Genomic DNA, 22,203 nt, shown 5'->3' on the forward strand with positions numbered 1-22,203 from the left:
TACTCATCTGAGGTACATAGGCGTATCCATGCGAGATGGTGGTGGTTGGGCTGGAGGGAGAAGTGGGAAGAAGACTTTGTATTTAGCAAGGACAGTTCCTGTTTGAGAAGATGAAAGCCTCCTAGAAATGGATAGCAATAATATCTGCACAACACTGTGATTGTATTTTGCTGTTGCTGTTGTTGTTGTTGGTTTTTCTTGAGGTAGAGTGTTTCTTTAGCCCAGGATGACCTGGAACTTACTCCATAGTTGCAGGCTGGCCTCAAAGTCACAGAAAGCCTGCAACCTTTGCCTCCTTCCTGGGTGCTGAGATTAAAGGTGTACACTCCCACACCTGGCTCTGTGATTGTATTTAATGCTGCTGAACTAGCACTGAATTGGGAAACTTTGCATTTGTGGCCAGGTGTGGTGGCTGAGGTAGGAGTACTTGTTGTGAGTTCAAGGTGAATTCCAGATCAGCCTGGACTACAGTGAGCCTCTACCTCAGGAAAATGTGCATTTCTGCCATAACACTGAAGAATTTAAAAATAACTGGCTATGTACTTCTGACTAGCAAGAGAGGCAGTTCTGAGAAATCATGACCACCATGGAAATAGCTTCATTAGTTTATTGTGACTTTCACCTGGTTCACAGTGACAGCTGAGGTTATCCAGGTCCTGGCTGCCTCTCAACAGGCTAAAGACAGTAACAAATTTCTATTTCTTCTTTGGTAATTTTGAAGCATCTTGGATTACATGATTTAGAATCAGGTGATGTCCTGATTAGGTGAATTCTGCTTTCTCCTGCTGGCAGGTAGATCCCCCACACACATACCATCCACAGGGCACCTGATGTCACTTCCCCAGAGAGGCCAGGTAGGCATACCAGAACAGAGCCACCAGGTTGGCAAAAAGCACCCGGAACTGCCAGAACAGAAAGGGTATAAATAAGTGGGAATCCTGATTCATCTCTCAAGCACTAGTCACCCAGGACTACTGAACTTCCTGGGCCTTTAGTTTGTACCACGGTTTGTTTTAGGCCTCAACAAAGGTGGGAGGACTAACAGTCCCCACTCAACAATGTTACATAGCCTGATGGGCACATGGTAGAGACACAAGGAATCATAAGAGCTAAAACTGTATCTTCCCTCTTCCACCAAACACTTCACTCAGCTCGTTACATGGTACTTTCCGTGGAGAGTACAAGTGACATTCAGCCAGTCCTGAGTGTTGCCTGCTGTGACCTGGCCTCCATCCTGCCCACTGTTACTCTTCTGACACCTGCTCCTATTGCCTTGACTTACTACTATCTAAAAGCATCTTTAGTTAGTTGCTGTTTCTTTTTTAAAAGTATTTTTATTCATTTGGGAGAAGGAGAAAAAGGCAGAGAGAGAGAGAGAGAGAGAGAGAGAGAGAGAGAGAGAATGGACACACTAAGGCCTCAGCCACTTGCAAATGAACTTCAGGAGCATGTGCCACTTTGTACATCTGCCTTACGTGGGTACTGTACTGGGGAATCGAAGCTGGGTCCTTGGGATTCACAGGGAAGTACCTTAACTGCTAAGCCATCTCTCCAGCTCTGGTTGCTTTTTCTTGCTAATCATGAATCTTTAGCACTAGGACATATGTTGGTAATAAATACTTTCTGTATAACCTACCTATCCCTTAAGCACTTACCTGCAACCATCTAAAATGAAAATAACCACAATCTCCTAGCACTGTCTGGCCTCTCCATTCCATCCATTGATCCCTTTAAGTTCTCCCAGAATGCCTGAGGGCCCATGGCCCTCACCTTACTGTCCTAAGAAAGTCTTGCTTCCTCAGCTCATGTACTAAGTAAACCTGAACTGGTCCCATGCCTACTCCCAGAGGACTCAGCTTTTGCCCAGTTCACTCTGTTTTTCCCTTTACTTTCCTCCAAACATCTACCCTGCCTCCTCTGCTTCAGGTCAGACCCAGAGGGTAAAGGTCAAATAGTTCTAACCACTCAAAACAGTTCTCTGAAGTCACTAGGAGTCTCCACCCAAGTACCATTCTACACTCACCAGAGGAACCTTTCTGCACCTGCATGCCCACCCATCCCAGCAGCCAGCCACATCTGTATTTAACTTGGTCTCACTTCTGACCTTTGAAGTCCCATACCACCCTAGCCCCTTAACTGTTTCTCTCCTTCAAATTTCTTGAGAACATTTTCTTTGTATGTGTGTGTGTATTCTATCTATATAAATAATACTATTGTATCTCTTCAATGATAAATTAAGAAGTCTTCTTGGTCTGCTGCAGGTGTGTTCCTTGGAAAGTAACACTTGTATTTCTCTTTGTACAAACAGGTGTCTTAGAACCTCACAATCTAAAGAGGGAAGGTTTTTGGTTGGCTGTAAACATACGGCTTGCTGGCTTACTGAGGGTCAGAATTAAAAATCCCTAAGTGCCACTCAGTTAATACCAGTTTCATCATGACTATGGAGGTGCTGCAGTCACTTCTCTTGCTACAGAGAGGTGAGAAGGTGACACACACAGGTGGTCTTTTGTGAATCCCCATCAAGTGGCCGGAGGATTTGGGGGGCTGACCAGCCAGGCTCCGGAGGATGGGTGGGGGGAGCAAGGGCCCAGGTTGCACTGGGCTGGTGTCAGGTGGTGGCTGCACCCTCAGGCGGAGGTCCTTCAGTCAGGAAAGAGAGCCTGCCTCTTTTTTCTTTTCAAGGCCAGGTCTAACACTAGACCAGTGTTACATAGCAAATTCCTGATTTGAAATAACCTCTCCTTGAGGGAGGAGAGAATCAGGATATCAACAAGTCCAAGAGAGCTAAAACATAAAAGGTTACAAGATCACAAGGTTATAGGGATAGTAAACAACTGTTGAGGGGCAGACTCTAACCAATTGTGTATAGCAATTTTCTAAACTTAAAAGGTTGTGAGCTGGAGAGATGTCTTAGCAGTTAAGGCACTTCCCTGTTAAGCCAAAGGACCTAGGTTAGCGTGGGGACTTGAACCCATGTAAGCCAGATGCATGTGGTAGCACATGTGTCTAGAGGCTCTGGCATGCCCATTCTCTCTCTCTCAAATAATAAATAAATAAATAAGGTTCTAAGACTCTTCCCTATACATGAAAGGTAAACAACTGATGAGCAATCTGCAGGTCTTTTTTTTTTCTTCTCTCAAGTACTCTGTAGTACAAGGTTGATCTTGAACTCACCAGGATCCTCTTACCATTGCCTTCCAAGTGCTGGGATTAAAGGCATATACCACCATGCCCAGCCAGTTTTTTTTTTTTAAATATTTATTTATTTATCTATTTCTACAGTGTGTTCCAGAGATGCAGCTTCCATAACTTATCACCTATGCTGAGGCTGGCTTTTTAGTGTTACAGCTAGCTAGCTGCTTTTAAATTACCCATGCTTCTGTAAGCAACCCCTCACCCTGGTCTGTAAGTAACCCCATTAAACTTACCGGTTAACCAAAACTTTTTTTTTTTTAAATCTGAGGTAGGGTCTCATTCTAGTTCAGGCTGACCTGGAATTCACTATGTAGTCCCAGGGTGGCCTTGAACTCTTGTCAATCCTCCTACCTTTGCCTCCCAAGTGCTGGGGTTAAAGGCGTGCGCCACCACGCCTGGATCCAAAACTGGTTTTTGGTACAATCATGCTTTGGTTTGTCATCTGTGTTCTATCTAGGGTGAAGAGACATGCATTTGCATCTCCCCAGGGGAAAAAAAAATTATCCAACAACCCAGCTGAACTGTAACTCACGTTGTAGCCCTAGATTAGCCTCCAACTCACAGCAACACTCCTGACCTCAGCCTCCCAAGTGCTGTGCTGGGATTATAAGCATGAGCCACCAGACTTCAAGAATATATGTATTTTTCTTTTTCTTTTGTTTGTCTTATGAGGTAGATTCTCATTCTCTAGTCCAGACTTCACAGGCAAGTGCCTTAACTGCTAAGCCATCTCTCCAGCCCTCATCTCCCTTCTTCATAATTTACAGACCTAGCTTGCCTCCTTCCCGTGTTTAGAATTTATCAGGGCTGCCTACGGCCAGTTCTTGGAACAACCCTGACAGTACCCTTGGACAGATGTTGGCCTAGCACTCCCTCTTGGCAAGATTTCAGAACTTGGTCCTGCACCTCTGCTAGCCCTTCTCCCTTAAGACCCAGCAGGGCCCTGCCAGTTGCTATGCAGAGTTGTTGGGTCTCTGAGCTGGAGGGAAGGTCTTGGAGACATAAAAAGGCTGGGTCTTGATCAAAGTGTTTGCACAGCAACTTAGAGCAGTGTGAAGGTAGCAATGTTTGCAGAACTCTGGGCCAACAGGTCTTGAGCACTAGCTTGCGCTTTCTACTGCCCAAATGAGACCTAACTCCAAGACCAACAGGTTCTCTTGCCCATCAGCAGGAAGTCCCCACAGTAGCATCACTGTGCTCACAAGTACTGAAATTCTCCCACAATTACCCCAAAGGACCTTCTCTCTGACCAGCCACCCTTTTGGAGACCCTACTCAACAACAGACCCTTCCTTGATTACCTGCTCTGGAGCACCTGCCTGCTCAGCTTCAGTTCCTGAGCCCAAGTGACCTAGAATTCTTCAATTATGAGGAAACCCAAGAATTTGCTGAGTGAATGGATGGAATAGGGCTGCTTGACAGTCCCTGTGGTGGTTTGATTCAGGTGTCCCCCATAAACTTAGGTATTCTAAATGCTATGTTCCCAGCTGATGGAGATTTGGGAATTAATGACTCTTGGAGGTAGTGTATTGTTGGAGGCAGGCTCATGGTTTGGCACACTCTCCTATTGCTGTTGTCTACCTGATGTTGGTGAGGAGGTGATGTCCACCCTCTGCTCATGCCATTGTTTTCCCCTGCCATGATGGAGCCTCTCCTTGAGCCTGTAAACCCAAATAAGCCTTTATTCCCACAATTGGTGATTTCTGTCAGCAATGTGAACCTGACTGCAACAGTAAAGTTGGTACTGAGAGTGGCATCATTGCTGCTAGACACCTGACTGTGTGGCTTATGGCCTTCTGGAGGTTTTTTGTTGTTGTTTTTTTGAGGTAGGGTCTCACTCTAGCCCAGGCTGACCTGGAATTCACTATGGAGCCTCAGGGTGGCCTTTAACTCACAGTGATCCTCCTACCTCTGACTCCCAAGTGCTGGGATTAAAGGTGTGAACCACCATGCCTGGCACACTGGAGTTGTTTTTTGAGAGGAACGTGGAAGGATTTGAAACCTTGGCCTAAGAGACGTCTTGCAGTGCTGCAAGTAGAGCTTGACAGGTTACTGAGGTCAGAGTTTAAATACCTGAATGGAGTAAGAACTAAGGAACTAAGGACTGTGAGGTTTGGCTTATGAGGGTGAGAAAGAGCTTTGCCTGGACTGTGCCAGAAGCCGTTTGTGTAAGAGGCTTGCTTTTTTTTTTTTTTTTTTTTTGATTTTTTTGAGGTAGGGTCTCACTCTAGCCCAGGCTGACCTGGAATTCAGTCTCAGGGTGACCTTGACCTCATGGTCCTTTTACCTCTGCCTCCTGAGTGCTGGGATTAAAGGCGTGCGCCACCACACCCAGCCAGAGACTTGCTGTTATGACCATGTCCTGAGAATTTGTACAGGGTTGAATTGCGTAGAACTGGACTAGTGAGCAGAGGGATATGGCACAGAAAAAAATGAAATATTGGGGCTGAAACTTCTGCCCATTTGGCTGCAGTTGTATGAGAGATTACAACCTTTGAGAATAAGCCAGCTGACCTGCATAGGACAACAGGAAGAATGCAGTCTTTTGAAGGGGCTTGAATGCTAAAGGAAAGTCCTGTTGTCAAAGTTTGCTTTATTCCTCCCTGGATTAGCAAAGTGATACCTCACCTGGTATTATGGAGTGTAAGAAATGCAGGAAAGAGAGGGTCATTGAATTTGCAACATGGTCTTAAATGGCCAAGGGCAGTGTAAAGCAGGTTTGCTGGATGCCTGTCAGGGGACCTGATGGAGCTGTAAGGATGGTCCATGGGTTGCAGTGGACACCCAGTGAAGATGCTGGGACCCTGAGATTGTTGCTAAGGAAAGGTGCTGGCTCTGGATAAAGTTTTCCAGGACTGTGAGTAGCCTAGCTGGAGGGGTAAAATTGGAACTCCAGAGACTTGTTGCTGATCAGAATTATTGGACTTGGAGACTTGTTACTGGCTAGAGTTGTTGGACTTGGAGCTACAGAGCCTGATGTTTTCCCTAGTTGTTTTAAATCTTGTATTGGTTGACCATTTCTTTGCAATATCCAATGCCATCTTTTACAGTGTGAATGTTTATTCTGTGCCATTATTGGTTTTGGGGGGGATATTTTGGTATTATGGCTAGGTTAAAAGATCTCAGACTATGGGAATGTTTGAATATTATTAGGATTTAAAAAAACTATGGGGACTTTTAAAGTTGGATTGAATGCATTGCATTTTACATCAGGGATGGTCAACAGTTTATGGGGGTCAGAGGTGGAATGTGGTGGTTTGATGCAGGTGTTCGTCATAAACTTAGGTGTTCTGAATGCTAGGTTCCCAGCTGATGCAACTTGGGAATTAACACTTCTTGGGGGCAGTGTATTGTTGGGGGCAAGCTTATGGGTATTATAGCCAGTTTCCCCTTGCCAGTGTTTGGCACACTCTCCTATTGCTGTTGTCCATCTGATGTTGGTGAGGAGGTGATGTCCACCCTCTGTTCATGCTATCATTTTCCCCTGCCATCATGGAGCTTCCCTTGAGTCTGTAAGCTCAAATAAACACTCCTTCCCCCCCCCCCCCAGCTGCTCTTGGTTGGATGATTTCTGCCAGCAATGCGAACCTGACTGTGGGTTTGCAGTTTGAAACGGACCAGAACTCTAGAAGTCAGGGTGAAAACAAAGCTTGAGAGAAAGTACAGAATGTTGCAAGGGAGGGCAAAAGACTTTCAGAGGGAACAAGCCAGCCTCACCTGCAGGGGCACATAATTGATGTTAATGAACTGCAAGGGAGTCCACATCTGCCAGTTCATCTGTAGTGCAGGCCAGAAGCCACTCCTCATCTTGGCGGTGAAAGTGTTAATATCTTTCCCCTGTAAGGAGGGCAGTGGTAGCTGTGAGCAGTTTTTCCACCAATGCAAGCCAATGATTTTTTTTCCCCCTGAGGTAGGGTCTCACTCTAGCCCAGCCTAACCCAAAAGTTACTCTGTAGACTTCCAGACTTCCAGGCTGGCCTCAAACTCACAGCGATACTACTACCTCTGCCTCCTGAGTGCTGGGATTAAAGGTGTGCACCACCACACCCAGCACAATGATTTTTTTAAAAATCTGTATTGCTTGGTTTACCTCCATTTGTTTGCAGACAGCATACCTGCATGTATTATCTTGAAGCTAAAAGAAGCCAAACACTAAGTCAAAAAATCTCTAGCCATCTCAACTATGTGGCAAGATGCCTACCACACTGGGTGGTATCTGCCCCCCTAAGCTCCTTACAGTGATTTGACTATAACCCATGCTGTGGCCAGCCCGAGGGCTAAGATGTTAATGCTTCCCAAACTAATCTTCAAGGATGACACATTTCTTTTTTTAAATATTTAACTAATTTATTTGCAGGCAGAGAGAGGGAGAGAGAGAAAGAAAGAAGAGACGAGACGAGACAGAAAGAGAGAGAAGTTCCAGGTAGCCTACCTAGAACAAACAAACAAAAAATAGCCAGGCATATGCCTCTAATCTCAGCACCCAGGAGGCACAAGTAGAAGGACTGCCATGAGTTAGGGATTAGGGTGAGAGACCTACCTCAAAACAGATTCTTCCTAAACCAGAAGAGGATGGTGCACAGAAGAAAAGACATTCCAGAAAAAAAATGAAGAAATGAGCTGGAGAGATGGCTCGGCAGTTAAGGCACTTGCTGGCAAAGCCTAAGGACCCAGGTTCAATTCTCCAGGATCCACAATAAAGCCAGACACACAAAGTGGCACATGTGTCTGAAGTTTGTTACAATGGCTGGGGACCTTGATGTGCCCCATCTGTCTCTGCTTGCAAATAAATAAATAAATAAATAAATAAATAAATAAATAAAATATTTTTAATCCCAGCATTCAGGAGGCAGAGGTAGGAGGACTGCCATGAGTTTGAGGCCATCCTGAGACAACATAGTAAGTTCCAGGTCACCCTGGGCTACAGAGAGATTCTACCTCGAAAACCAAAACAAACAAAAATATATAATTTTTTTTTTTTTAGCTGGGCGTGGTGGCGCATGCCTTTAATCCCAGCACTGGGGAGGCAGAAGTAGGAGGATTGCCATGAATTCAAGGCCACCCTGAGATACCATAGTGAATTCCAGGTCAGCCTGGCCTAGAGTGAGACTCTACCTCGAAAAACCAAAAAATAATTATATGTACATATAATTTTTTTTTGTTTGTTTTTAAAACTGAAGAGGACTGGAGGGATGGCTTCGTAGTTAAGGTATTTGCCTCCAAAGCCAAAGGACCCAGGTTTGATTCTCCAGGACCCATGTTAGCTAGATGCACAAGGGGGCGCATGCATCTGGAATTCGTTTGCAGTAGCTGGAGGCCCTGGCACACCCATTCTCTCACTCTCTTCCTCACACTTTCTTTGTCAAAAACAAAACACTGAAGAAACAGCCAGTCATGGTGGCACAAGCCTTTAATCCCAGCACTAGGGAGGCAGAATTAGGTGGACTGCTGTGAGTGCAAGGACATCCTGGGACTATATAGTGAATTCCAGGTCAGCCTGGAATGAGACCCTTCCCTGATAAAACAAACAAACAAACAAAACCTGAAGAAACAAAAACTTATGGCACTGTAGTAAAGGCAGCATAAAAAGTAAAAGTTGAAAAAAAAAAAAGCATAGGAAGAGCCAGGTGTGGTAGTGCACGCCTGTAATTCCAGATCAGCTTGGGTTAGAGTGAAACCTTACTTCAAAAAAAAAAAAAAAGGCCGGGTGTGGTGGCACATGCCTTTAATCCCAGCACTAGGGAGGCAGAGGTAGGAGGATTGCCATGAGTTCGAGGCCACCCTGAGACTCCATAGTGAATTCCATGTCAGCCTGGGCTAGAGTGAGACCCCACCTCAAAAAAAAACAAAACCCAAAAACATAGTAATGAGGGGCCTACTTTACCACAGTTTCCCCCCCCCCTCCAGGTAGGGTCTTGCTGTAGCCCAGGCTGACCTGGAATTTACTATGTAGTCTTAAACTAACCTGGAACTCATAGTGATCCTCCTACCTCTGCCTCCCAGGTGCTGGGATTAAAGGTGTGCACCACCATGCTTGGCTCAGTTTCTTTTTTCTTTGTTTTCCAGGCTGATCTGGAAATCAGTATGTCGTCCTAGGCTGGCATCAAACGCACAGCAATCCTACCTCAGCCTTCCAAGTGCTGGGATTAAAGGCGTGTGCCACCAGGCCCGGGCTTAGTTTCTTAAAAATATTGTAAAATTAATAAATTTTAAAAAAGGGGGGGGCTAGAGAAGATGGCTTAGTGGTTAAGGCGTTTGCCTGCAAAGTCAAAGGCCCCCAGTTTGATTCCCTAGGGCCCATGTAAACCAGACGCACAAAGAGGCGCATGCATCTAGAGTTCACCTGCAGTGGCTGGAGGCCCTGGCGTGCCCTCCCTCCCTCTCAAATAAATTTTAAACAATACTGTAAAATTAACACAGTTAAGAACTTGGTGGCAAAAACAAAATGAGGGCTAGAGAAATGGTTCAGCAGTTAAGGCACTTGCCTGCAAAGCTTAACGACCTGGGTTCAATTCCCCAATGCCCATGTAAAGCCAAATGCACAAAAAAGCATATCCATCTGGAGTGCATTTGCAGCAGCAGAAGGCCCTAGCATACCCACTCCCCCCCACACACCCCAGATGCAGGTCTTATTCTGTAGTCCCAGGTTGGCCTTGAACTCATGGAGATTCTCCTACTTCTGCCTCCTGGGTGCTGGGTCTAATGGCATGTACCATCATACCCTTCAGTGTGCCCATTCTTATTTTCTCTCTCCCTTCCCATTTGCATATAAATAAAAATATTTTTTGTACCAAAAGTACCAATAAATTACTAGAAAGTATAGAAAACATTTCAGGGCTGTTAAGAAGGTGGCTCAGCAGTTAAGTGCTTGCCTGTGAAGCCTAACGACCCTGGTTCAAGGCTCAATTCCCCAAGACCCACGTTAGCCAGATGCACAAGGGGACACATATATCTGGAGTTCATTTGCAGTGGCTAGAGGCCCTGGTGTGCCCATTCTCTCTCTCTCATCTGCTTTTTTCTTTCTCTGTCGATCTCAAATAAATAAATAAAAAATGAACAACAAAAACATTTGCTTGCAAAGCCTGCTGGCCAAAGCTGGATTCCCCAGAACCCACATAAAGGTGGAGCATAGACCCCGTGTGCACACACATGCAACACATACATACATTTTGTAAAATACTATTCCTAATATCTTCCTGCCAGAACACACAAAGGGATAGGTTGCCAGTTCTGAACACACACAGTTTTAAAATTCTGTATAGAAAAACAAAAAACACTGTGACTCTCTATACAACTTCACATATTACCTTTAAATAAACATTTTAAAAAACATTTTTTCTATTCATTTGAGAGAGGGAAAGAGTCAGAGACAGAATGGGCACATCTGAGCCTTCAAACCCTGCCAATGAGTTCCAGATGCACATGCCACCTAGTGCATCTGGTTTATGGTAGTCCTGGGGAATCGGGACATGGGGCCTTTAACTTTGCTAAGCCATCTCTCCAGCCCCATATAAACATTTTATTTATTTATTTTGGTTTTCTGAGGTAGGGTCGCACTCTACCTCAGGCTGACCTGGAATTTACTATGTAGTCTTAGGGTGCCCTCAAACTAATGGCAATCCTCCTACTTCTGCCTCCTAAGTGCTGGGATTAAAGGCATGTGCCACCATGCCTGGCCAACATTTTAATTTTATATGAAACTGAAACACAAACACCTAAAAATAGAAAAAATTATTTGCAATTTATATTTGATGAGGATTGGTGCCCTCATATACCCAAATATACAAGTCAGTAAGAAAAAAGTAGGCATGGTGTTACATACCTGTAATCTTAACACTTGGTATCAAAGGGATCAAGAGTTCAAGGTCATCATCAGCTATATAGCAAGTTGAAGTTGACTGGGGTAATCCTGTCTCAAAAAGCCAAGAGAAGTGTTTGTTGCACAAGCATGAAGACCTTACTTCAGAACCCCAGCACTCACAGAAAAGTTGAAGGTGATTTATTTTCTTTTCTCTTTTTTTTGAGGTAGGGTCTCATCTGGCTCAGACTGACCTAGAATTCGCTATGTAGTCTCAGGGTGGCCTTGAACTCACAGTGATCCTCCTATCTCTGCCTCCCGAGTACTGGGAGTAAAGGCACGTGCCACCATGCTTGGCTTTTAAAAACTTTTTCTTTTTTGGGAGGAGGAGGTGATTTCTAATCCAAGCTGGAGATATGGTGCCAGGAGAATCCCCAGATTTGCTGGCTAGCTAAAGTGAGTGAGCTCTAGGTTTGGTAAGATTCTGTCTCAAAAAATGAGATGGAAAGCGACTGAGGAAGGCACCTGACATAGATCTCGTGACCTCAACATGCACATATATACTCACCCATGTGCAGCTATATACATAAAAAACTAAAATCATAAAAACCACACACACTACCAGAAAATAAGCAAAATTCATAGACTAAACATAGCAGATAAGCATATATGTTTTTTTTTTAATTTTTTTATTATTTATTTATTTGAGAGCGACAGACACAGAGAGAAAGACAGATAGAGGGAGAGAGAGAGAATGGGCACACCAGGGCTTCCAGCCTCTGCAAACAAACTCCAGACATGTGCGCCCCCTTGTGCATCTGGCTAACGTGGGACCTGGGGAACTGAACCTCGAACCGGGGTCCTTAGGCTTCACAGGCAAGCGCTTAACCGCTAAGCCATCTCTCCAGCCCAGCATATATGTTTGACCTTATAGACAGACATATTGAAGTACTTTTCACCTATCAGTTTACAAACTCCTTACAAAGACTTGCAAAATCATCAGGCAGCTTTAACTCTTGTCCCAGTGACCTCTTAGGCACTTTGGTGAAGTTTCTAGACCCCTTCTCAGAATGAGATTTTTTTTTTTGGTTTATTTTACCTTATTTATTTATTTGAGAGTGACAAACAGACACACAGACACACACACGCATGAGAGAGAGAGGGAGGGAGGGAGGGAGGGAAGGAGGGAGGAAGGAGGAGAGAGAGAGAGAGAGGGAGAGAGGGAGGGAGAGAATGGGCACATCAGGGCCTCCAGCCACTGCAAACGAACTCCAGATGCATGTGACACCTTGTGCATTGGGCTTACGTGGGTCCTGGGGAGTCGAGCCTCGAACCAGGTCCTTAGGCTTTATAGGCAAGTGCTTAACCACTTAGCCATCTCTCCAGCCCCAGAATGAGATTTTTTTTTTTTAAATATTTTTTGTTCAATTTTTGTTTATTTATTTGAGAACAACAGAAGACAGATAGAGGGAGAGAGAGAGAATGGGCGCGCCAGGGCTTCCAGCCTCTGCAAACGAACTCCAGACGCGTGCACCCCCTTGTGCATCTGGCTAACGTGGGACCTGGGGAACCGAGCCTCAAACCGGGGTCCTTAGGCTTCACAGGCAAGTGCCTAACCGCTAAGCCATCTCTCCAGCCCCAGAATGAGATTTTTAAAAGAAATATAATTTATTTATTTGAGAGAGAGAAAAGGAAGCAGAGAGAGGGAAAGAATGGGCATGCCAGGGCCTCCAGCCACTGCAAACGAACTCCAGATGCATGCGCCCCCTTGTCCATATGGTTTACATGGGTCCTAGAATATAACTGAAATCCATTGGCTTTGCAGGCATATGCCTTAACCGCTAAGCCATCTCTCCAGCCCACCCCCACCCTTTTTTGGTTTTTGAGGTAGGGTCTGACTTTAGTCCAGACTGACTTGGAATTCACTCTGTAGTATCAGGGTGGCCTTGAACTCATGGCGACCCTCCTACCTTTGCCTCCCAAGTGCTGGGATTAAAGGCATGTGGCACCACACCTGGCTGAAATTTTTAAAAAAATATTTTATTTTTATTTATTTATTTGAGAGAGAGAGAGAAAGAGAGATACAGAAATAGGCAGGCAAAGAGAAAGGGAGAATGGGTGCGCCAGGGCCTCCAGCCACTGCAAATGAACTCCAGATGTATGCGCCCCCTTGTGCATCTGGCTAATGTGGGTCCTGGGGAGTCCAACCTAGGTCCTTTGGCTTTGCAGGCAAGTTTCTTAACTGCTAAGCCATCTTTCCAGCCCTCAGAATGGAATTTTATATAGAGTTTATATTTTTATCAATTTGTTTTTTGAACAGGCCCATGCCTGGCTTGGTGGAGTCTGCTTTTAATACCAGCACTAGGGAGGTAGAGGTAGAAGGATCATTGTGAATTTGAGGCCACCCTGAGACTACCCAGTGAATTCCAGGCCAACCTTGGCTAGAAAGAGACCCTATCTCAAAAAACAAAACAAAGCCAGGCATGGTGGCACTCGTGTCTGGAGTTCATTTGCAGTGGCTGGAGGCCCTGGTGTGCCCATTCTTTCTTTCTTACCATCTGCCTTTCTCTCTGTGTCTGTCAGTCTCAAATAAATAAATAATGAACAAAAAAAAAAAAAAAAAAACATGATTCAAATGCTGGAAAGATGGCTTAGTGGTTAAGGTGCTTGACTGCAAAGCCTAAGGACACAGGTTCAATTTCCCATGTAAGCCAGATGCGTGAAGCCAGCCTGGGGTAGTGTGAGATTCTACCTCAAAAAAAATTAGAGAGGGGAAAAATAAAAAAAAGATATTATTCTAAGCTGGATGTGATGATTTGTGTCTGTAATTCCTCATATGCATTCTCTCTCTCTACTTGCCTATTTCTGTATCTCTTTCAAATAAATAAATAACATATATTTATTTATTATATATATATATATATATATATATATATATATATATATATATATGTTATTTATTTATTTATTTTAGTTCCAAGGTAGTAGGGTCTTACACTAGCTCATGCTGACCTGGAATTCACTGTGCAGTCTCAGGGTGGGCTTGAACTCATGGTGATCCTCCTACCTCTGCCTCTGAAGTGCTTCACCATGACTAGCTATTTTTGTTATTTATTCATTCATAATTTTTATTAAAAATTTCCATGATTATAACAAATATCCCATGGTAATCCCCTTCCCCCTCGCACTTTCCCCTTTGAAATTCCATTCTCCACCATATTACCTCCCCATCCCAATCATTGTAGTTACATATATACAATACCAACCTATTAAGTACCCTCCTCCCTTCCTTTCTCTTCCCTTTATATCTCCTTTTTAACTTACTGGTCTCTGCTACTAAGTATTTTTCTTCTCACGAAGAAGCCCAATCATCTGTAGCTAGGATCCACATATGAGGGAGAACATGTGGCGCTTGGCTTTTTGGGCCTGGGTTACCTCACTTAGTATAATCCTTTCCAGATCCACCCTTTTTTTTGGTTCTGTGTTTCTTTACCAACAAGTAAGGTGACAAGACTCAAGTGTAGTTCTGAGACATCTGAATAGCTGTTGTGTATTTGAAGATGCCTGTGATTTCTATTGAGGACAAAATGATAACTGCTAACACACCTGTGGCATCTTTCTTATGTTCACAAAGGAAAATGGAAAACTGCCTTTGAAGTAGGGAAAAGCTCAGGCCCTAATACTTATTGAAGCCAGGTTACAGGTAGATCACAGTGCTAAATAGAGCTGCAACAAGTGCTAGGTCAAATACCCACCTCCAACAAGTTCATGATGAAGAAGAACAGCAGCAGGAAAGATGGTGCGAAGAGCAGGCGGTCCAGCAGGAGCCTCTTTACTCCAGCTAAGGGCACCTCAGAAGGGATCCAGTGCTCCATAACGAGATAGAAGTAGTGACTCAATGGGCCTGTGACAAAGAACCTGGAGCCCCACAGGGATATTGAGTTAATCTGTGGTTTTCTTCAAATGCTCGTGGCTAGCCTCAGCCAAAATCATTCTAGGTCCTAACCTCTTCCTCCTTCCCAATTCTGAACACATAGATTTGTATACACCTTCTACAAAACACTCTGAGGCTGGAGAGATGGCTTAGCGGTTAAGCGCTTGCCTGTGAAGCCTAAGGACCCCAGTTCGAGGCTCGGTTCCCCAGGTCCCACGTTAGCCAGATGCACAAGGGGGCGCACGTGTCTGGATTTCGTTTGCAGAGGCTGGAAGCCCTGGCCCGCCCATTCTCTCTTTCCCTCTATCTGTCTTTCTCTCTGTGTCTGTCACTCTCAAATAAATAAATAAAAAATTTTAAAAAAAAACACTCTGAATTGGCACTCGTTTTTGCCAAAAAAGACCAAAGTCATCCCTGCCAGTTCCTCCATTTAGTCAGCTGGGAGAGCTACCCTCAATGGCCATGGCTAAGGTACACATCAAAACCTGCCTTCTCTGTTTCAGACCATTTTGCTGTTGGTCCACAGCTATGCCCTCATGTCTTGAACAGTCTCAGAGAAGTGACCAGAAATAAACAAATTTTTAAAAAATATTTTTTTTTTATTTATTTGAGAGCAACAAAGAAAGAGGGAGGGAGAGAATGGGTGTGCCAGGGCCTCCAGCCACTGAAAATGAACTCCAAATGCGTGTGCCCCCTTGTGCATCTGGCTAACATGGATCCTGGAGGGAATCGAGCCTCGAACTGGGGTCTTTAGGCTTCACAGGCAAGTGCTTATCCACCAAGCCATCTCTCTAGAAATAAATAACACACCTGTGCCTTAAATATTTCACCTAGCTCCCCAGGAAAACTGACAGGGTCTCTGATCAAGTGTACCTGGGAGAGAACAGAGCCCTGAAGAGTTCCACAAAGCCCATCTGTAATACAGGAAGTAGGAGCCTTTCAATCATGACACCAAAAGTCATGGGCTTTCCCATTAGGCTGTGGCCTATGGCAGGGCAGAGGATTGAAGACTTAGGAAGGGAAAGACTATTTTGAAGGGCAAGGCCCCCTAGCTGAGTTTGTTACATGCAAGATTTGGGATACAGTTCTGTTTTGCAAAAGTTATGGCAAATGACTCATGTTAGCATGTCTGCAAATATAACTATAGTCTTAATTTTTTAAAAAAGCTGGATAGCTGGATGTGGTGATGCACACCTTTAATTCCACCTCTGGGAGGTAGATAGGGTATGGCTGTGAGTTCAAAGCTAGCCTGAGACTACATAGTGAATTTCAGGTCAGCCTGGGCTAGAGTGAGACCCTACCTCAAACACACACACATACACACACACAGACAAAATTCCCACCATTAATCTAGGGGCTGGTAGTAGTGCTTGCCTAAAATACATGAGGCTGTGAGTTTGAAAAAATTTTAAAAATTCGCTCTACAGGATGGAGAGATGATTCAGTGGTTAAAGGCACTTGTTTGCAAAGTCTGCCAGACCAGGTTCGATTCTCCATGTAAAGTCCGATGTATAAAGTGGAACATGTGTCTGGAGATTGTGTGCAGCAGCAGGAGGCCCTAACACACTCTCACTCTCTGCCAAATAAATAAATGAATAATTAAAAAAAATTTTAAGGTTGGGTGTGGTGGTGCATGTCTTTAATCCCAGCACTTGGGAGGCAGAGGTAGGAGGACAGCTGTAAGTTTGAGGCCACCCTGAGACTGCATAGTGAATTCCAGGCCAGCCTGGGCTAGAGTGAGACCCTACATTGAAAAACAAAATAAATAAATAAATATGTATGTATGTATGTGGGAGTGAGAGAATGGGCGTGCCAGGGCCTCTAGCCACTGCAAACAAATATGAGAGGCATGCACCACCTTGTGCATCTGGTTTATGTGGGTACTGGAGAAGTGAACCTGGGTCCTTAGGCTTTGCAAGGAGGCACCTTAACCATTAAGTCATCTCTCCAGTCCAATAAGTAAGAAAAAAAAAATTCAAAACAATCCCACTACAAAAGTGTTGTTTGTCAAGAGCTCAATAAGGATTAAGTTAATTGGTTTTCTGTTACTTTTTTTTTTTGGTTTTGGAGATAAGACCTCCCTAAGTAGTCCTGGCTGGCCTGAAACTTATAGTAACCCTGCCTCTGTCTTCTGAGTGCTGAGATTACAGGTGTGTGCAACCATACTCAGCCTTCAAAATCTTTTCCTTTTTTTTTTGAAAAAAAATTTATTTTTATTTATTTATTTGACAGAGAAAGAGGGAGAGATAGAGATAGAGAGGGAGAGAATGGGCTTGCCAGGGCCTCCAGCCACTGTAAACGAACTCCAGACGCATGTGCCCCCTTGTGCATCTGGCTAACATGGGTCCTTTGGCTTTGCAGGCAAACACCTTAACTGCTAAGCCATCCCTCCAGCCCGCTTTTTCCTTTTCTTAAGAGAACTATCCATCTTCTCTCAGACTAGAGAGTAAAGCCCACCACAGTGAGATTATAAATAGATCCTTACCAGGTGGGCAAAGCCCCTTGTTGGCTTTTAGTCTCTCCTGCACTTCCAGGTCCCTACCCTGGTAAGCCCTCCTCATTTCTGTCCTGCTGGACTGAGAATGGGGTCAACCCCTACTCCCATGTGTGCTCTCTACCCACTCCTATCTTTCAGTGGCAGGAACTCTCAGTACTTTTCTTCTCTTAATCTAATGAAAATCTTTAAAAAAAAAAACAAACAAACCAAAATGAACTGTTTTTTCAAATCAAACTATGACAAAGCATTGGTGCTAGGATCCAGCTCTGTGGAGCTCAGTCTGCTGAAATGAGCCAGTTTCTGTGGTACTCACCCATAAACTGCGTATCTGAGAGGCCCGCTGACATCTAGACTTTCAGAGTCTTTTTTCCGCTTCTTAATCATCTGGGCCAGGAAGTTTCCAAGCGCTGACAAAACGCCACTGTGAAGGAAGAGGCAAACAGCAAACAAGAACAATTGGCCTAAGGGTCTATCTTTCCTGCCTGGGAACAGCAGGACTGCTCTGAGATCCTGCTAATTGTAGAATGAGCCCCTCCCCCTTTAAAATTTACTTACTATTTATTGATTTATTTGAAAGGAGAGAGATTGAGAAAGAACATGCCAGAGTCCTCAGCTGCTGCAAATGAACTACAGATGCATGCATCACTTTGTGCATCTGATTTACATGAGTCCTGGGGAATTGAACCTGGGTCCTTTGGCTTTGCTGGCAAGAGCCTTAACTGGTAAGCCATCTCTCCAGCCCAGAATGAGTCCTTTTTAATTTTTTTTGTTGTTGTTTTTTGTTTTTCAAGGTAGGGTCTCATTCTGGTTCAGGCTGGCCTGGAATTAACTATGTAGTCTCAGGGTGGCCTCAAACTCTCGGAGCTCCTCCTTCCTCTGCCTCCCAAGTGCTGGGATTAAAGGCATGCGCCACCATGCCTGGCTTTAATGTTGTTTTTTTTTTTCCTCCTAATTATTTTATTTATTTGAGAGAGAGAGAGAGAGAGACAGAGAGAGAATAGGCATACCAGTGCCTCTAGCTACTGCAAATGAATTCCAAATGCATGTACCACCTTGTGCATCTGGTATATATGGGTACTGGGGAATTGAACCTGGGTCCTTAGGCTTCAAAGGCAAATGCCTTAACCACTAAGCCATCCTCCAACCCATGAGTCCTTTTTAAAGCAGATGCTGTGTGAAGGCCCAGAAGGCAGAGACAACAAAACCTAACACACATATTGTTGAGCATACTGCAGTGAGACTACCAACTGCTACATCTCTGCCAACATCCAGATTAGCTTTTCAACTGTGATTCTGCAGATTGCTACTGTAGTGGTATCAGAAAGTCATGGTGGGTACAAAAGGCAACAAGGAGGTACCTTCACAAGGACACCATTCTGAATTTTTCTCTAAAGGATGGCAAATATATTAAAAAAAAAAATTTTTAGCTGGGTGTGGTGGCTCATGCCTTTAATCCCAGCACTTGGGAGGCAGAGGTAGGAGGATTGCCAAGAGTTTGAGGTCACCCTGATACTACAGAGTGCATTCCAGGTCAGCCTGAGCTAGAGTGAGACCCTACGTCAAAAACAAAAAAAAATTTAGCTAGGCGTGGTGTTGCACGTCTTTAATCCCAGCCCCTGGGAAGGCAGAAGTAGGGAGACTGCTGTGAGTTCAAGGCTACCCTGAGACTACATAGTGAATTCCAGGTCAGCCTGAGCTACAGCGAGACCCTACCTCAAATGCCACCCCCCTTCAAAAAAAAACTGAGAGAGACAGAGAGAGAATTGGTGTGCCAAGGCCTCTAGCCACTACAGACACATGCACCACCTTGTGCATCTGGCTTACATGGGTACTGGGGAATCAAACCTGGGTCCTTAGGTTTCACAAGCAAGTGCTTTAAGCAAGCTAAGCTCTACATCTCTACAGCCTACCATTCTGTATTTTATTCTTTTTTTTTTTTTTTTTTTTGTTTTTCTAGGTAGGGTCTCACTCTGGCCCAGGCTGACCTGGAATTCTCTATGTAATCTCAGGTTGGCCTCAACTCATGGTGATCTTCCTACCTCTGCCTCCCGAATGCTGGGATTAAAGGCGTGTGCCACCATGCCTGCTTCTTTTTCTTTTTTTTCAAGGTAGGGTCTCACTCTAGGCTAGGCTGACCTGGAATTCACTATGTAGTCTCAGAATGGCCTCACACTCACAGCGATCCTCCTACCTTGGCCTCCTGAGTGCTTGGATTAAAGGTATGGGCCTCCAAACCCGATTCCCATTCTGTATTTTTCTTTCTTTCTTTCTTTTCGTTTTTGAGGTAGGGTCTCACTCTAGCTCAGGCTGACCTGGAACTCACTATATGTAGTCTCAGGGTGACCTTAAACTCATTGTGATCCTCCTACCTCTGTCTCCCAAGTACTGGGATTAAAGGCATGTGCCACAACACCCTGCACCCCCACCCCCGGAGCCATTTTGTATTTTAACTGTGATGTGGACACATAACACTACACAGGGATTTTGTAGCACTAAGTGTGTGTAGTAAAATTTCCAGTAAGAAAGTAGAGACAGGGCTAGGTGCTTTTTCCAGGGGTAGGTCTGTAGCTATCTTCCAAAAGCTATAAAGTCCAAAATTCTTAGTATGGATCCTAAGAACGCTCTTAACATAAACCTTGGCTACTTCTCATCCTCCTCCTCCTTTATCTATTTATTTTTTATTTTCTCAAGGCAGGTACTCACTCTAGCCCAGGCTGACCTGGAGTTCACTATGTAGTCTCATACTGGCCTCACAGCCTCCTCAACCTCTGCCTCTGGACTGTGTGGTTTAAAGGCGTGCACCACTCACTACACCTGGCTTCCTCTCCCCTTTCCAACATGCCCTGGGCTTTTCTCTTAGGGCACTTGCTGAGCCCTCTGCACTCAGAACTATTGCTTCACTTCTCTGCATGCTTGTTCAGTGTCACTTCCACAAGAGAAATTTCCCTGACCACTCTAGGTTATCTGCTTTTTGTCTAGTTCTTCACTAAAACTTAGTTACATAAAAGGAGGGACTTTATTACCTTTTGTGTGTGTGTTTTCAAGGTAGGGTCTCACCCTTGCCTCACTCCTATTTCAGCCTCCAGAGTGTTGGGATTAAAGACATACACCACCACCCTGGCCTTTCCCTCCCTTTCTCTCTCTCTTCTTCTTCTTTTTTTTTTTTTTAAGGTAGGGCCTCATTCTAGCATAGGCTGACCTGGAATTCACTCTGTATTCTCAAAGTGGCCTCGAACTCACTGATCCTCCTACCTCTGCCTCCATAGTGGAGGGATTAAAGGCATGTGCTACCACGCCCAGCTTTTTTGTTTGTTTGTTTTCAAGGTAGGGTCTTAAAAATCCAAAATTCTTAGTATGGATCCTAAGAACTGTCTTGACATGGCCTTGGTGACTTCTCATCTCTCTTCTTTATTTTGTTCGAGCTAGGGTCTCCCTCTAGCCCAGGTTGACCTCTCAGGGTGGCCTTGAACTCAAAGTAATCCTGTCACATCTGCCTCCCAAGTGCAGGGATTAAAAGCGAGTGCCACCATGCTTGACCTTTTTTTTTTTTGAGACAGGGTCTCACTCTAGCCCAGGTTTAACTCGAACTCACTCTGCAGCCCAAGCCTGAACTCATGGCGATTCTCCAACCTCACTGGGATTAAAGGCATAAACCACCACGCCCGGCTCTTAGCACCTATTTTGACCACTGTTGTATGCCCAGCACATAGGAGGCATGCATTTTGTACATACTTATGAAGGCTAAACTAATAAAGAAAACAAACCTATAAAAGTATCCAATAAAGAATAATAGGCTGAGCATGGTGGCACACGATTTTTGTCCCAGCACTGGAGGCAGATACAGGAGGATGACTGAGTTCGAGGCTAGCCTGAAAGGACATAGTGGATTGCAGGTCAGCCTGGGCCAGAGTGAGACCCTACCTCGAAAAACAAAAATAAATAAAGAGGCTGGGCGTGGTGGCGGATCGTTTAATCCCAGCCCTCAGGAGGCAGAGGTGGGAAGATCGCGGTGAGTTCGAGGCCATCCTGAGGCTACATAGTGAATTCCAGGTCAGCCTGAACTAGAGTGAAACCCTACGTCGAAAAACCCAAATAGGTAGGAACGTGTCGTATCACAGTGCGGAGCTCACCTGCAGCGCTGACGTGCTCAGTGCTGCCCCTCGACGTTGGGACTGTGGGACCCCCGTCTTTACCTTCAGAAGGAAAGAAAACTGCTGCTTGGGACCCAGTACTCAAGCTATGCTTGCAGACTTACAGCATGCACTTGTGCAGTCTGGTCAGACAGCCCTCCCGATTATCCTCCTCCCAGTCTGCGTTCCCTCAGTTCCTCTCCTGCCCTCTGCACCAGCCCACCTGCTGGCCGCCTTGGTGAGCACGGGATAGAGTTTGAGGAGCAGCAAGTAGTGGGCGAGCGCGCGCCGTGGGAGAGACCCGAGCCGGGCTTCGGTCCGCAGCCTGGACGCCGCGGGTGCCATGGCCGTCCCTTCTCCGAACTGTCCGGGGCGACGACCCCATCGCAGGCGGGCTGGGCATTGGGCCCAGGTTACAGGACATAGGGCAGGGACAGCCTGCCATTTCCAGCTACACCGCAGTCCGCAACGCGGCTCTGGGCTGAACCCCGCATTTTGCGGCGCGCGCCTCCCCACACTTCTCCCCGGTCCCTGCGCACCACCTCTCCTCAAGCCCTGCCGATTGGAGAGCCAAGGCGAGGCGGGGCTGCGCGCGTCGGCAATCAGCCGGCATCACGCCTTCTAATTGGAGGAGCTTTGGCGTCTCGCGA

The 22,203-nt window shown here is 45.2% G+C and overlaps 1 protein-coding gene across 1 annotated transcript; it reads right to left on the minus strand.

The window, feature by feature from the left end:
* Positions 1 to 593: 593 nt before the first annotated feature.
* Pxmp2 (peroxisomal membrane protein 2) lies at positions 594 to 22,003 on the minus strand. The gene is made up of 5 exons (XM_045157218.1): positions 21,777 to 22,003; positions 17,737 to 17,844; positions 14,748 to 14,910; positions 6,912 to 7,031; positions 594 to 902 (listed from the first exon to the last, which is right to left on the minus strand). The coding sequence occupies exons 1-5, from the start codon at positions 21,896 to 21,898 to the stop codon at positions 834 to 836; spliced, it is 582 nt and encodes a 193-aa protein (XP_045013153.1). The 5' UTR covers positions 21,899 to 22,003; the 3' UTR covers positions 594 to 833.
* Between the last annotated feature and the right edge of the window lie 200 nt (positions 22,004 to 22,203).

This window comes from Jaculus jaculus, chromosome 8 (genome assembly GCF_020740685.1).
Source record: "Jaculus jaculus isolate mJacJac1 chromosome 8, mJacJac1.mat.Y.cur, whole genome shotgun sequence".
NCBI classification, from domain to species: domain Eukaryota; kingdom Metazoa; phylum Chordata; class Mammalia; order Rodentia; family Dipodidae; genus Jaculus; species Jaculus jaculus.